Source organism: Myotis davidii, unplaced genomic scaffold (genome assembly GCF_000327345.1).
Source record: "Myotis davidii unplaced genomic scaffold, ASM32734v1 scaffold59, whole genome shotgun sequence".
NCBI lineage: Eukaryota > Metazoa > Chordata > Mammalia > Chiroptera > Vespertilionidae > Myotis > Myotis davidii.
In genome coordinates, this window is record NW_006293001.1 from 2,775,738 (window position 1) to 2,790,666 (window position 14,929).

The following is a 14,929-nucleotide window of genomic DNA, read 5'->3' on the forward strand; positions in this document are numbered from 1 at the left end:
CTCCTGTGAGAGTGCATTGACCATGAGGGGACAGTTCCTGCATTGAGCATCTGCCCCCTGATGGTCAGTGTGAGTCATAGAGACTAGTCATTCTGTTGTTCAGTCAATTTGCATATTAGCCTTTTATTATATAGGATATAAGTAAATTATAATAATAGATTTGGATGTTTAGCATTTTTCCCACTTGACTTATAGTTTAGAGGCAAATAGTCCCTTAAAACCTAGAAGGCATCCTGGCTTAAAAGGGCCCCAAAGCCCTAGTTCTAAAATACAATTTATAAAACATTCTCTGACTGGGACAGAGAGGGAATGACCTATTTCACTAGGAAATACAGTGGGGCCTTGTCTTACGAGTGTCCCGACTAACGAGTTTTTTGAGATACCAGCTGTCTCTCGGCCGATTTTTTGCATTGAGCTGATAGAGTAATTTGAGTTAACGAGCTCCTTAACGAGCTCGGTCTCGGAACGAATTAAACTCATAAGTCAAGGCCCCACTGTAGGAAACACTGTAGAGTGGTCTAGTGCCCTGGCTATCTATCTATCCAACTTTCTGGACATGGTCTGTCCTAGAATAATTCAGGATAAACCTCTTATCTCTTAGTTGGAGGAAAGCCATGCCTAGGGAAAAGGACCCATTGCATATTTGTTTTTAGTCTGGTGACAAAAAGATACTTTTCACCGACTGCACCGTTTTGCCTTTCCAGGTGTAACTGTGTGGAGCCCCACAACCCCAGCAACGACACGCTGAAAGAATGGAGCGAGTCCAATATCTCTGCCTCGGACATAATTTGGGAGAACCTAACTGTGTCAGTAAGTGATACATTGAAAAATGAGTCATATATTGAATTGTACTATTGTTTGGTGGCTTTTGTTGACATTGTGAGTGAATTATCACCATTAAGGTAACTTTTTTTGAGTGCATACTGCTATAAAAGTGATAGTTGTTGTTTTTTTTTTCTGGGGTTTTCTTTCATTATGAAGTATTTCTAATACCTAGCAAGCCTGCATTGCACTAAAAGCACACATATACAGCATAATATGACTAGACTAACTGAAAGCATATTAAATATCAATGGTGTTGACCTAAATGAAGCCATATGGCAGCACTAAGTGGTCCTTCTGTGTAAAGAAACCAGATGCTTTTACTTTGCTCTGTAGTACTGTTCCAGCTCTTCAGAATATGCTGGGGGTAAGGGGCTGCCTGTTATTATTTTAGTGTAAATATTGAAATCTTTGGGAGAACCAAAGTCAGTTTATTAACGAAATTCTGGCACCTCCCTCAGGAGGGATTTCTTGTTTCCATTTTCTTCTGCTCTCCCCTTCAGGAAAGAGGATGGCAACACGTTTTTATTTTAAATCCCATACCTTTTAAAAACGTGTTTTTTTTGTTTTTGTTTTTTTTTTTATCTCTACTTTGTGGTTTCTCTCTCTCATAGCTGTTTCTCCATTCTGCTTAATCTATCATTATGTTTGTGAACTTCTTTTTTCATCTGTATTTGCATCCTTCACTTCTGTTTTGTCAAATCTCATAGTTGGAAAAATTGAAAATGTTCTGCTTTAAATAAATATTTAAAAAAATCCGAGTCTTCCTAGTTTCTTTTTTTATTCCCCTCAGTTACAAACATGATGGTCCAAAGCTTCTTCCACTTCACCTACTTGTGTAAGCTCAAACCCATTATAGGCATCAGCATAAAACTATATGAATTCAGCTCATTTTATGAAACACATATCATTTTAGTAAGCGAACCAGTTAGTGGAACAAATAAATCTTTTTTGTTGTACAAATATTATAAAAATCTAAATGTGTTTTCTTAAATTGAGGTATAATTGACATACAACATTATATTAGTTTCAGGTGTACAATATAATGATTTAATATTTGTATATTTTGTGAAGTGATATTCACAGTAAGTCTTTGTAACATTCGTCACCGCACATAGTTACAGAATTTTTTTCTTATGATGAGTCCTTTTAAGGTCTACTCTCTTAGTAACTTTTAAATATAAACATGAATTTTGTAAGAGCACTTGACCTATTGCCTATTTTGTCAATTTTCCCATTAAACGTTTTCTTTAGAATAAAAATCAAATTACTTACCCTCTGTATGAAATTCAATCTTGACCTATATTTTACTACCTTTATTCTTACCTTCATCATTTTCTCTAGAATAAGCCTTTACTTACTCTTGTTTTCTTCTTTTATAGTTAACATTTATTATGTCCTACTTTTTTTCCCCTAGAAAAATAATATTGCATGGTTATCCACTTATTGGATAACCATTGTTACCTATACCATGGTTGATCCATCCAACAGTGTATCTTCCAACTACATTTTTTTTGGGTGAACTATAAGGATGTTATGTCTAAAAAAGCTCTTGCTTGTGTTCCTCACCATGGCGTTCTCTTCAATAATCCCATCTCTAAATTATTTAACATGGTCACTTACTCTGTATTTTATATTGTCTGAATAATTTAATGCTAAATAATAATATTCTGTATAGCTGCAAATCCTGAATAATGACCTTCTAAAAGACTCACAGAACAAGTGATCTGGCTTGCCATTGGTTAATTTTAAATATTAGAAGCTTTAGAGCAGTGGTTCTCAACCTTGGCTGCACATCAGAATCACCTGGGAATGTTTTTAAAATCCTGATTTCTGGGCCTCATCCTCCGGAAATTCTGTTTCTTTGTTACTAAAGTTGTGGCCCCACCCCATAATAAAGAAACAGAATTTCTGGAGGATGAGACCCAGAAATCAGGATTTTAAAAAGATTCCCAGGTGATTCTAATGTGCAGCCAAGGTTGAGAACTACTGCTTTAGAGTCAAGCAGAGTATGGTGAACAGTATTTTGCAATCAAAGCATATCCAGCATTTTGCTGTTGTTTCAAAGTCCTGAACTAGGTGTTAACATTCTGGCATAAATTTTCATATTATTTGTCATTAGTTAAAAGCTGCTTTTGAAATTGAATAATTGCTAATCTTGACCAGAAATAACCTTTATCACCAAAGGGAATTGCTACATAATGAAAAAAATTTGTAATTTTTAAGTCAATGAAGACGATTGAAATTTTTTTGTCTTAGTTGTTATACCGGTTTTGTTTTTTTAAAGCATAATCACAAATTAGTAAAAGCATTTTACTAATAAAGTTTTGTACTAATGGCTTTTATAACTACTTTGTAAAAATAATAATATAACATTATTTTATACGTTGTTCACTTGACAGATTTTTTAACATTACATTTTACATACCTCATAAATTATAGTTTTACATTGCGAATTCACAAAGGGCAAAGAACTTTAGCTTTCTGTGATTTTCCCAAACTGCTATATGCATAGTGAGTGTTCCATAAATATTCAATGATTATTTTAAAAGATAGTCCCATATCACAGATTTACTATTTAACATGACTTGTTTTTGTTTATTTTCCACCTTTATTGAGGTATAGTTGACAAAAATTATACATATTTAAGGTATACAACATAATGTTTTGATTACATGTATGCATCATGAGATGATTATCACAATCAAGCTAATTAACATACCAATCCACCACATAGTTGCCTTTTTAGGTGAGAACAATTAAAATATACTCTTAGTAAATTTCAACTATGTAATACACTATTATTAAGTACAGTCACTATGCTGTGGGTTAGATCTTCAGAACTTACTCATTCCACATAACTGAAACTTTGGACCCTTTGACGCAGTATTTCCCCATTTCCCTTCTTCCCCCAGCCTTTGGTAACCACCATTGTACTCTGCTGCTTCTATGAGTGACTTTTAAAAAATTCTACATTTAAGTGAAATCATGCAGTGTTTGTTTTTTCTGGCTTATTTCATTTAGCATAATGTCTTCCAGGTTCATTTATGTTCTTGCAGATAGCAGGATTTCCTTCTTATTTTAAGGGTGAATAACATTGAATTGCATATTTATACCACATTTTCTTCATCCATTAATTCTTTGGCAGACACTTAGGTTATTTCTGTATCTTGGCTGTTGTGAATAATGCTTAATACAAGTCTTTTATGGCAAACTGGAATAGTTAGGTTTCTTTTGTTATATGTATTTTTAGCAGTATCTCAAAATCAGCCATTATAAGGAGTTCTTAGGTAAGGTTTAAAATATTCACAAGCATTTAACTTGCAATTGGTTAATAGTCTCAGTGCCAGAATAACATATTTAGCTAGCATATTTAAGGGGCAGGACACTAATGCCAACTTCAACTTCTTATTTTATCAAACTTGATTTTTACTAACTTATAAAATTATTAATACTTAGGATGTATTTGAAGGATAATTAGTAGAAATGAGTTTGGCAACAAGCATTTTTTTATTTTATTTTGTAAATGAAAGCATGTGTTAGACTCAAACTAAAAGAACAGGATTTAGATTTGGTTTTCATTTCTATATCTCAGGATATAGATGTAGAAGTGTGTGTGTGTGTGTGTGTGTGTGTGTGTGTGTGTGTGCGCGCGCACACGTGTGTGTGTTGGAGGGTGAGGAACAGTTAACATAAACCAGAAAATAAATGTAGAATTTAGTAGATTATACTTTTTAAAATATTAACATTCTGTACCTACCCAAATAAATATCCTTTTCAAATTTACTTTGAATTAAAGTACCTAAGCAAGCTATTGTAAATTTATTATAGATTATAAGACAGTTAAACAACCCTTTGAAATGGCAAATGGCAGCTCTGTTCTTAAGAATTGAGAGCAAGACTCAGCCAAGTCGAAGGAACATTTTATAACTGCATGAAAAGACTGCAGAAATCACAACTCTATAGATAATGAGTTTACAGTGGAGCTTGTAGCTCCTCTTCGTATTTAGTCGCTCAGCTTACCCATTACTTGGCTGAGTGATTGCTCTCCTAGTATCTCTGAACAAGGACAAGAGAAGGAACTAAAAAAAGAAGAAAAAAGCAAGGGTTTATTTTTGGAACTTTATTTTTACAGAGTTTTGAGAAAGGAAAATTAAAGCTATAATTAAGGCCTGGAGGATTTTTCTTTGGTTTTTCAATTAGCCACGTTATTGTGCTCTGTATTAACTTAACATGGATAATTGGAATTCAGCCTTAGCTAGCAAGGAAGGTATTTGCAGTTAGATTAGAAGAGGGGACAGAATTGTTTCAGATAATTATAAGGTACACTAACAGTATTTCTTCATAAGCCTAGCCTTAGGAGTAGCTGCTCCAACTAGATTTACTGGTTGGTTGTTTATTTTTGAATAACAGTGTAGCTGTCTGTGGTTTATTTTACAGTCTTTTGAACGTATTTATTTTCTGCTATACAAGGGCTCCAGGGCCTGAGGCATTGTTCAGTGAGTGGACTCTGTGTTATTGCCCAATCTATCAGTGCATATGTTTTTTTTTAAAATCTCTCTGTACCATGGCACAATTCCATTTCTGGTCAGGCCCAGAATATCTCAAGGATTGATCGAGTCGCTGGTTCATTTAAGCAATTATCTTCTCTGTTTTAAAATAAAAATAAATACTTTAGTAATCTAATCTTTAAAATAACATAAACCAAAATGATTTTAAAAGGAAATTTTCAATTTCAAAATATTAATGTTTAAAGTGCTCAGCTTTTCTTGGAGAAAAGAATTTTGTTTTGACTTTGCTGCCACCTCATGGCTAAGGCAGCAATTAGACATGATCCTCCAGGGCCTTATGAAAATATTTACGGGGGGCGGGGTGCAGGGAGGGGGGAAAGACCACAGAGAAGTCATAATAGTAAACATGAGCTCCGTCTTGCTCATGTAGTAACATTTTTGTTGTTGTGTGATCTCAGTTCAGGCCCGATCTTTGACTCACAATTTCATTTCAGTAATAACATAACATAGTTTTCTTGTTGCCTTTATCATCTTTTTTGGTAGCTTTTGGATTAGATCATTTTACAAAATCATTGTTCTTCCTTAATAAGTAATAATATTCCCACCATGGACACTGTATTTGTATCACAGCTCTACCACCACCAGCAGCAGTGAGATCAGAGCAAATTACTTAAACTCTGTCCCAGTTTCCTCAGGCGTGAAATCAAAGTAATAACAGCTACCTAGTTTATAGGCTTGATGTGCAAATTAAATAAGATGATGTATTTAAATGGCTTGGAGTAGTGTCTGACCTAGTAATCACTCACTATGAAGTATGTCAAATTTCAATAAATGTGTTCTTAGGAACTTAGTTGATATAAGCTAAATACATATTATTGGTAAATCAATTAATTTTATAGATTTAAATTTAATTTGAAAAAGGCCGAAATTTTAAAAGTGGTTCCTGTTCGAATTTCACGTAAGCCTTTGATATTTCTCACTCCCGAACCTGTCCTGATAGAAGGTGTGGGGCGTAGAGTGCTGGTGAGTCACGGTGAGGGCCACAGAGGCAGAGCTGCGGCATCTCCAGGGCAGCTGACCCTCAGATGCTGGACGTCGGAGGGGATTGTGCCCATTTTTTCTTAAAAGCTCCGTGTGTTTTACTTCCTCTGGCAGGAATGCAAGTCATTGCATGGAGAGTATGTGGGACGAGCGTGCGGCCACGAGCACCCATACGTTCCGGATGTTCTGTTTTGGTCCGTGATCCTGTTCTTTTCCACAGTGACTATGTCAGCCACCCTGAAGCAGTTCAAGACCAGCCGCTATTTTCCAACCAAGGTACTGAGACTACAATTTTCTGGATTAAAACATAAAGCTACATAAAGCAGGTTATGAAGGCATGCATGTTTTGAGAAAAAAGAAAGAGCAGTTGCTATGATGAACAGAGCCACTAAAAAGCTTTTGTGTGAGCAGGCTGCCAGGTTAGGAGTGGAGGTGGCAGAGGAGGGAGGTGAAGGAAAAGCGTTTTGAGACAGGAGCTGGAAGTGCACATGAACTCCAAGCTTCTGTCCTTCAAATCCCAAAGATTAGCTCCCACTTTCCCACTTCCCTTTTTGGAAATTGAAAGCACACACTGCAGTAGTGATTGTCACTCCCTTTAGTGAACAGTGGGAACTATTCCAGCCTGACAGATACCTCCTTGGAGCCACTGCCACACTCTTAACTGGGAGAGCCCCTGCAAAGCCCATTGGAATACTATTCTCTTACATTTCAAAGTGTCAGTCCCTCCCCCTAACCCACCACGTTTGCATCTGCATATTTGGAAAGGAAAGTAAACAGAGACACAGCTTAGTTCAATATTTAACACTGCAAAGTAACACCTATAATGTCTGACTCAGCCAATAGAAAACAAGAAAACAAGCTTTTTTTAAGGACGAGCTGATGATTATAATAAAAATTCCACCCTGGGAAAATGTTTCAAGAACTGTTTCTTCTGCAGAAAACTTCAGTTTTTGTCACATCCTTCTGTAAGGTGGAAGGTTTATTTCTTTCCCTTGAAAGTTTAATTTGATTAAATTTATATTTGTAACTTGAAACAATAATCTCCTATATTTTTGTGTGTCTCATAAAGTCATCTAATAAAGAAGCCAGATCTTGTTGATCATTGTATTAGGATTTTTGCTGAAAGATGGCTTTATATATGAGATGGCTTTAAAACTGGCTTACACAGCAGAACTTTTCATATTTTATACTCTGTTGTGCACATTCCTTGCTGCCATTCTGATATCCCAGATATACTTACTAAAATATTATGCTTCTTCAATAAAAATGAGGATTTTATTTTATGGTGCTTCAGGTTTATCATATTAAAATGTTGCCTGTGTGAGAAAGAGTCCTAAAATGTAGCCAAATTCTGGCCTTGCAACCTTATTCTATGTTCTAAATATTCACGCACTTAGTTGCATAATAAACTTAGATTTTAAATAAAAGTTAAAATAGCACAATAACCATTACAGCTATTTCACAATGCCTCTTTCTGGAAAGGTTGAGTGAGAATCCATCTTAATGATAGTTACATAAATATACATTTAGGTTCTGACAGAGCTAATAATAATATTCTAGTATGCATAACATATAATATTGTAATGTTATGTCATAAAGTTTTTCAAAGAAAGATTATGTTCCTGAGTATTCCTGTCTATTTATAATTTCTTCAAGTGACAAATGTTTTCATTATTCTTAGGTTCGATCCATAGTGAGTGACTTTGCTGTCTTTCTTACAATTCTGTGTATGGTTTTAATTGACTATGCCACTGGGATCCCATCTCCAAAACTACAAGTACCAAGTGTTTTCAAGGTGAACTAACAGCATTTTCTATTTACCTCTTCATCTCTGTAGACCAAATCTTCACTTAGATATTGGCTAGAAACCGAGAACTTGGGGTTTTGATGAAAATATAAAGATGCAGATTAGTAAAATGCCCATAAGCATGACTAAAACTTTGGTCTACTATTTAAAAAATTAGGAACCACAGAAATAGATTCCTGGAGGCCACTTGAAAATATTTCCTGTCAATTTTTCCAGTTGAAATATCTACATATAACACTCCTAAGAGTTAAGGAAGCATTTTGAAACTAAGGGAAATGCGTTATCTTGATGCAGAATTGCCCAGTGAATAGTACTTAAAACAAAAATAGATCTGAAACAGAATTCTGACCATGTTACTAAGATTGTGACCCTGGTTGAGTTCCTTAAACTTGATTTTCTCATCTTCAAACAGAGCTATGGACTTTCTCATAGAATTATTGTCAAAAAGACTTCCTTTGGGATTCACCTCAGGCACCACCCATGTTTAGAACCCTTCCCTGAGACCCTGATTCATCAATTGTCTTTTTGCTGTTTTCAGATAATGGCCTGTGCATACATCTAAAATAAGGCTACATACAGTTGTCAACTGTAAAGATAAATGTATTTGTAAATATGGATATATTTCAATATATATAAATAAATTTGACAACTGGAAATGGTAAATATTATTTTAGCTAGTATAGATATTGATTAAAAACATAGATTTTTGAGCCAGTCAGTCAGAGTTCAAATCCTGTCTCCAGCACTTACTAGCTTTGGAATCTTGGGCAATTTATTGGATCTCGCTATATCTCAGTTTTTTAATCTGTACCTCCTTATCTGTTGCCAAGGAAAAAATGTTAAAATATTTAAAGTACTTAGAATGGTGCCGTGTTATTCATTAGTGTTAATGAATAACACTAATGTTTACAAAGTGCTTTGTAAACATTAGTGTTATTCATTATTATTATTATTATTATTAATGTAAACATTAGTATTATTCATTCAGCATATCAGTTTATAATTAGGGTTTTTCTGGTAACATCTGTAAAATTCAATTTGATTAGATGTTCATTGATCTAAGTTATAACTATGTGCATTCTTTTATTTTTCACAGCCCACCAGAGATGATCGTGGCTGGTTTGTTACACCTGTAGGTCCAAATCCATGGTGGACAGTAATAGCTGCTATTATTCCAGCTTTGCTGTGTACTATTCTAATTTTTATGGACCAACAGATTACAGCTGTCATAATCAACAGAAAAGAGCATAAGCTAAAGGTATATTTTAACATTAATTTTAATGTAAATTATTATGACTTGACTGACATCAATTGATGTTCATTATACTTTATATGCTATAGTCATTTGTATAGTGAAATATTAAAGTAATGCTTTCAAGTTCATACTTTTTATTGTTCATATTCAGGATATTCTATATTACAATAAACTTAAAGTTAATTATTTTTAGTTAATTAATCAATAATACTTGGCTGAGCTCTAAACTCTGAAACCTTACCTTCAGGGTTTAAAGTAAAAACAGTGCCTAAATTCTAACTTTCTTTACCATGTTTAACATATTTTAATGAAATGTTCTATTCTGGTGAAGTGCATCTTTACCAATTTGTCTTACATTAGGGATTTTTTTATTTCTTGATTTGACCCTAAATATGTCTATTAGATTACATTCATTATTCAAACAAATTACATCTTCAGATATTTCTTGTTTTCTTTAGTTATTCCTCTGTCTATAATGCCCATGACAACAAAACCCAGTTATAAATGTTATAGACTGTAAGTGACACCTCTGTTGAGTTTTATTGCAGATTTTAATGCCTTTCTTTTTTTACAAAGAGAATGAATATGGATATGTTTTATATTCTGACCTTGCCATTTTGCAACTGAGAATAATCAAAATGGTTTACTGGTATACAATTTGTCTGAGTTATGTAATATGAGTGCTATCACTTATAAGAATATGTTAAATAAAATCAAAATCATTGAATGGTTACAAATGATCTAAATCAAATCTTGTAAAAACAAAACATGCACAATCTTGTTTTGTTTTGGAATCATGTACATCCTCTAAACTCTAGGAAAAGGTTCATTGTCAGAGCAACAGAAATCATGCTCCAAAGGATTTATAAGTATGTTTGTTAGAAAGATTTTACTCTGATTGAACTATTTGATTGTAAATAGTAAAAACATAAATGTAAGAAAGCACAATGATTTATAATAAATATTACTAAAAATGAATTTTCTGTATATAATGGAGAGAGTGTGTCTATCTTAAAACAAAGAGCATTCTTCATTCTCTTTGTAGAAAGTAACTTAAGAGTGCTCACAACCTTTTTTGAAAGTTCATTCAATTCACTTGTTTTTGTCAAATAAAATCTTAATTATTAAGGATATATTTTAAAAAACATTTCATAAAGTCTTAGGAACTAGACCAGTGGTGGCTGGTACGTGTTTAACAACCAGTTCTCTGCATTTAAAAAAGAGGGAGATCTTAATTTACAATGTTTGCAATTTTAATAGTATGAAAGCCCCATCATCGCACGGCACATTTTGTGCTACCAGTGTGACATCAATTGGCAGGAAAATTATTTGAAAATTAAACAATTGGCTCTGATAGCCTATATGAGCTGGCTCCCAAAACATCGCTGAACTACGCAATTCAGTATTAGAAACGGAACTATTTACGGTCCTCAAAATAAGGAATTCAGACCCCCAAGTTTAATAGCCTACTTATTTAATATCAATCATTTGAAAGTATTTGCTTTTAAAATATTAACCTTCTGCAAAAGCAAATGCCACCACTACCTAATTATTAAAGTTACATAGTTGCTTAAAAAGATCTATAAATCAAGTGTAACTACTTTATATTGAATATTTTAGCCTGCTACCCTCTAAGAAGTAGAACACATTTTTCCTAGACACCAGTTTATTTTTTAAAACTGAAAACACCTATACTTTTTTATTACCAAGTAACATGATTTCAGTTTAAAAAATAGATAATATGCAAAGTTAAAAAAGTGGAAAACAATATCATTTCATTACCTAGAGATAACATCATTAACATTTTTATATGTACCCAAACATATATTTTTATACTACATATGTCACTTGCATTTTTTCACATAAGAGCATTATGATGGCAATCATCCAATGTTAACAATGCAAATATGCATTATCATTTAATTTTTTAATATTTATTGTTGAAATATGTCCCCTTTCCCCCCTATTGACCCCTTCTAGCCCACCCCCACCCCCACTCCCTCCTCCACAAGCATTCACCACCCTATTGTCTGTGTCCATGGGTTATGCATATATTCACACAAGTTCTTTGGTTGATCTCTTCCCACCCACCCATCCACCCCTGCCTTCCCTCTGAGATTCCACAGTCTGTTCCATGCTTCTATGTCTCCGGATCTATTTTGTTCATCAGTTTATTTTGTTCATTAGATTCCACATATAATTGAGATCATATGATACTGGTCTTTCTCTGACCAGCTTATTTCGCTTAGCAAAATACTCTCCAGGTCCTTTCATGCTGTCTCAAAGGGTAAGAGATCCTTCTTTTTTTCTGCTGCTTAGTATTCCATGGTGTAACTCCCTCCTCCACAAGCATTCACCACCCTATTGTCTGTGTCCATGGGTTATGCATATATTCACACAAGTTCTTTGGTTGATCTCTTCCCACCCACCCATCCACCCCTGCCTTCCCTCTGAGATTCCACAGTCTGTTCCATGCTTCTATGTCTCCGGATCTATTTTGTTCATCAGTTTATTTTGTTCATTAGATTCCACATATAATTGAGATCATATGATACTGGTCTTTCTCTGACCAGCTTATTTCGCTTAGCAAAATACTCTCCAGGTCCTTTCATGCTGTCTCAAAGGGTAAGAGATCCTTCTTTTTTTACTGCTGCATAGTATTCCATGGTGTAAATGTACCACAGCTTTTTTATCCACTCATCTAGTGATGGGTTCTTGGACTGTTCCAAGATCTTAGCATGTAATCTTAGTAAATTGTGCTGCTATGAATATAGGGGTGCATACATTCTTTCTGATTGGTGTTTTGGGTTTCTTAGGATATATTCTTAGAAGTGGGATCACTGGGTCAAATGGTAGTTCTATATTTAATTTTTTGAGGAAACTCCATACTGTTTTCCATACCAATCTGTATTCCTACCAGAAGTGTACTAGGATTCCCTTTTCTCCACATCCTCACCAGCACTTGTCATTGACCGGACACTTAGCATATTAGGCTTTTATTACATAGGATGTTATAAATTAAGATAATATATATTTTTTATTTTATAAAAAAAATAAAGTATCAGGGATGACTTAAATAATAAAACCCATACACAAGAAACTAAATAGATCATATTTTAAGAATAAAATAAGCTGTGTAATCATTGCTTCCTTTCAAAGAAAAACATTTTTTAGTCTTTATATTTAGGCAGGAATTCCACAGATTTCACTGAAAAATTATTCTTTTAAAGATTATCAGCTAAACTGATGGAGGCAGTATTTTTTCTAAGCATTAGTGGACTCATATTAAAACAAAATGTGGAAGTAAGTGGAGATTTGCTGAGGGTGGTACTTTTCTTTGTTTTTGGCTATTCTCTGTCATTACTCTTTCCTGGACTCTCAGAATTATAAATCACACAGCACTTCCGTCTGTTCTTCATAAGCCTGTGGTTGGCCCTTGACATTCACCATCTTTGCCAAACTCCAATATGATGTATTTCCTTCTTTGCCTATCATGTACAATAGCTAAAATATAATAAAGCATTCTTTATGTGGTCTTTCAAGTACTTGCATTTATAGAATTAAATGTAGAACAAAAACATTTAATATTTTGGTCACTAAAATAAATTTGAGGCTATATTAGTAAACTATTACATTATACATTAATTTTTTTATTATACAAATAAATGACCATGTATTTAAAAGATTCATAATTTTTCCCCTTAATAGTTAACAATAGAGCAAATCTCACTTAATCAAACTGGTATATTTCCCCAAGTAGAAGAGCCAGTCTATTCTTGGTCGCTATGAGTCTGAACATCCCATCTTCCCCTTGGATATGGATATTTGCAAAGCAAGTTCCTTGCAGTGAAGATATATTTTATCTACATTGAACACTTTTTTTTTTTTTTACTTTGGCCTCTAACCTTTGTCTTCTGTAAGCGTCGGTATAGTGTGGTCTACTGCTACTGATTTTCCTGTTAACAATAACAAAAAATCACCTCCAAGAACAGTCTTTACTCAGAATAACGGTTTGTTCTAAAGTCGTTCTCTCCGCCTGTTGCTTCCCTGAAATGTTTGCACTATCTCCTGGCTTTGACTTGAGCCACATTGTCACTGAAAGACATGTGTTCCTTGAACATGTCCCCAGACCACAAGTTAACCACATTTTCTGCTTTTACTTATTTTTTTCCTCACTTGAAAGCCCATTTTTGCCTTGAGTGGAGCATTCCCAGAAATAATTCAATGAAGTATGTTTTGTGGTTTCTGTATCAAGCACCTGATGAATTCCACAACATATGTCTAAAGTTATCTAAGCCAACACCATATATCCAAGTCACCGTGGAATTCAGCTTTTCATTCCTTATCTCTTAGACTTATAGTGGAGGTCTTTTAACATTTTCTTTATTTCCATCACCAAAACTAGTAGTTGGTTTTCTTTTAGAAGAACTTTTCATGCCACTAAAAATGGTTTTCATTATATTGTGGGTGTTACTACATCACACAGGAATGACATGTTGACCTACAGAGGCTAAGTCCACTTCACCGGCACAGTAATTTACTCCTCCCTCAGAATGAATAAACTCAAAATTAGCCAAACTCCAACTCACTGTGCTTCATGACCTTTGGGTTGATCATGGTGATCATGGTAAGATAGATAAATGTCGAATCACTATGTTGTGCACCTGAAATTAATATAATATTATATGTCAACTATACTTTAACTAAAAGATTTAAAAGCTGCAAATGTAAAAATTTGAGAATGCAAATTATCATCTACATTATATATAGATATAAATCCATACTCTAGCATTTTTTTGCTTGTTCATTTCTTTCCAAGAGCAGTGGGCTAGGCATAGGTTAAATGAATCTCTTTGAAAAGCATTACACATGTTCACTTAAAAATGTATTTTCTAAAAATGGAAAGATATATTATTTTACAGAAAAGAAAGTTTCTGTTCAGGTACAACCGTGGGCTTTTCTACGTGTTTCTGTAGAGAGTTCAGGCTTCTTTTGACATCATTTTTAATAAACAGCAATACAATCCCAGATCACTTGAGTAAATGAATGCATTTGCAGCATTCATTTGGCACCACATTCTCTTGATGATTATGGCATTTGATATGTTCTTTTTTGCCCTCTTTGTCAGCCTGGTTCTTCATGTCAATCTATAGTCTTTTATGTGGTTAACTTGACAGCTGCAGGAAATTGCTGCCAAGCTTTGAAATGAATTTTTTCAGCAGTGGCATCTGGGTATCAGATGGTCCTCTTGGCTGGCCTCTTGTCTTGCTGCATGTTGGTTTTAGTGGGGTCTGCTGTAGCATCACCTGTTGCTATGCTCCCTTTTCCTTCCATATGTCCATTTCCCATGATTCATGGATGAATGTGAAAATAAAAGCTCTGGTTCTGTCTTTATTTCAGAAAAAAATTCTACAGAAATATGTTCAAAGGTGCAGAGTTTCCTCTCTGACAAAGGGATACTTTCCTTTGGCTGGCATGCCTATCAGCTAATAA

The 14,929-nt window shown here is 34.3% G+C and overlaps 1 protein-coding gene across 11 annotated transcripts in view; it reads left to right on the forward strand.

Annotated features, from left to right (window-relative positions):
- The window catches only part of SLC4A10 (solute carrier family 4, sodium bicarbonate transporter, member 10), a 235,597-nt gene that overhangs the window by 182,330 nt on the left and 38,338 nt on the right, over nucleotides 1-14,929 (forward strand). For all 11 annotated transcript variants that reach the window (XM_006766483.2, XM_006766486.2, XM_006766489.2 and 8 more), the window contains 4 exons: nucleotides 705-810; nucleotides 6,489-6,650; nucleotides 8,056-8,169; nucleotides 9,278-9,439. In XM_006766483.2, the coding sequence (XP_006766546.1) occupies nucleotides 705-810; nucleotides 6,489-6,650; nucleotides 8,056-8,169; nucleotides 9,278-9,439 (544 nt within the window). The remainder of the gene's footprint in view (nucleotides 1-704; nucleotides 811-6,488; nucleotides 6,651-8,055; nucleotides 8,170-9,277; nucleotides 9,440-14,929) is intronic.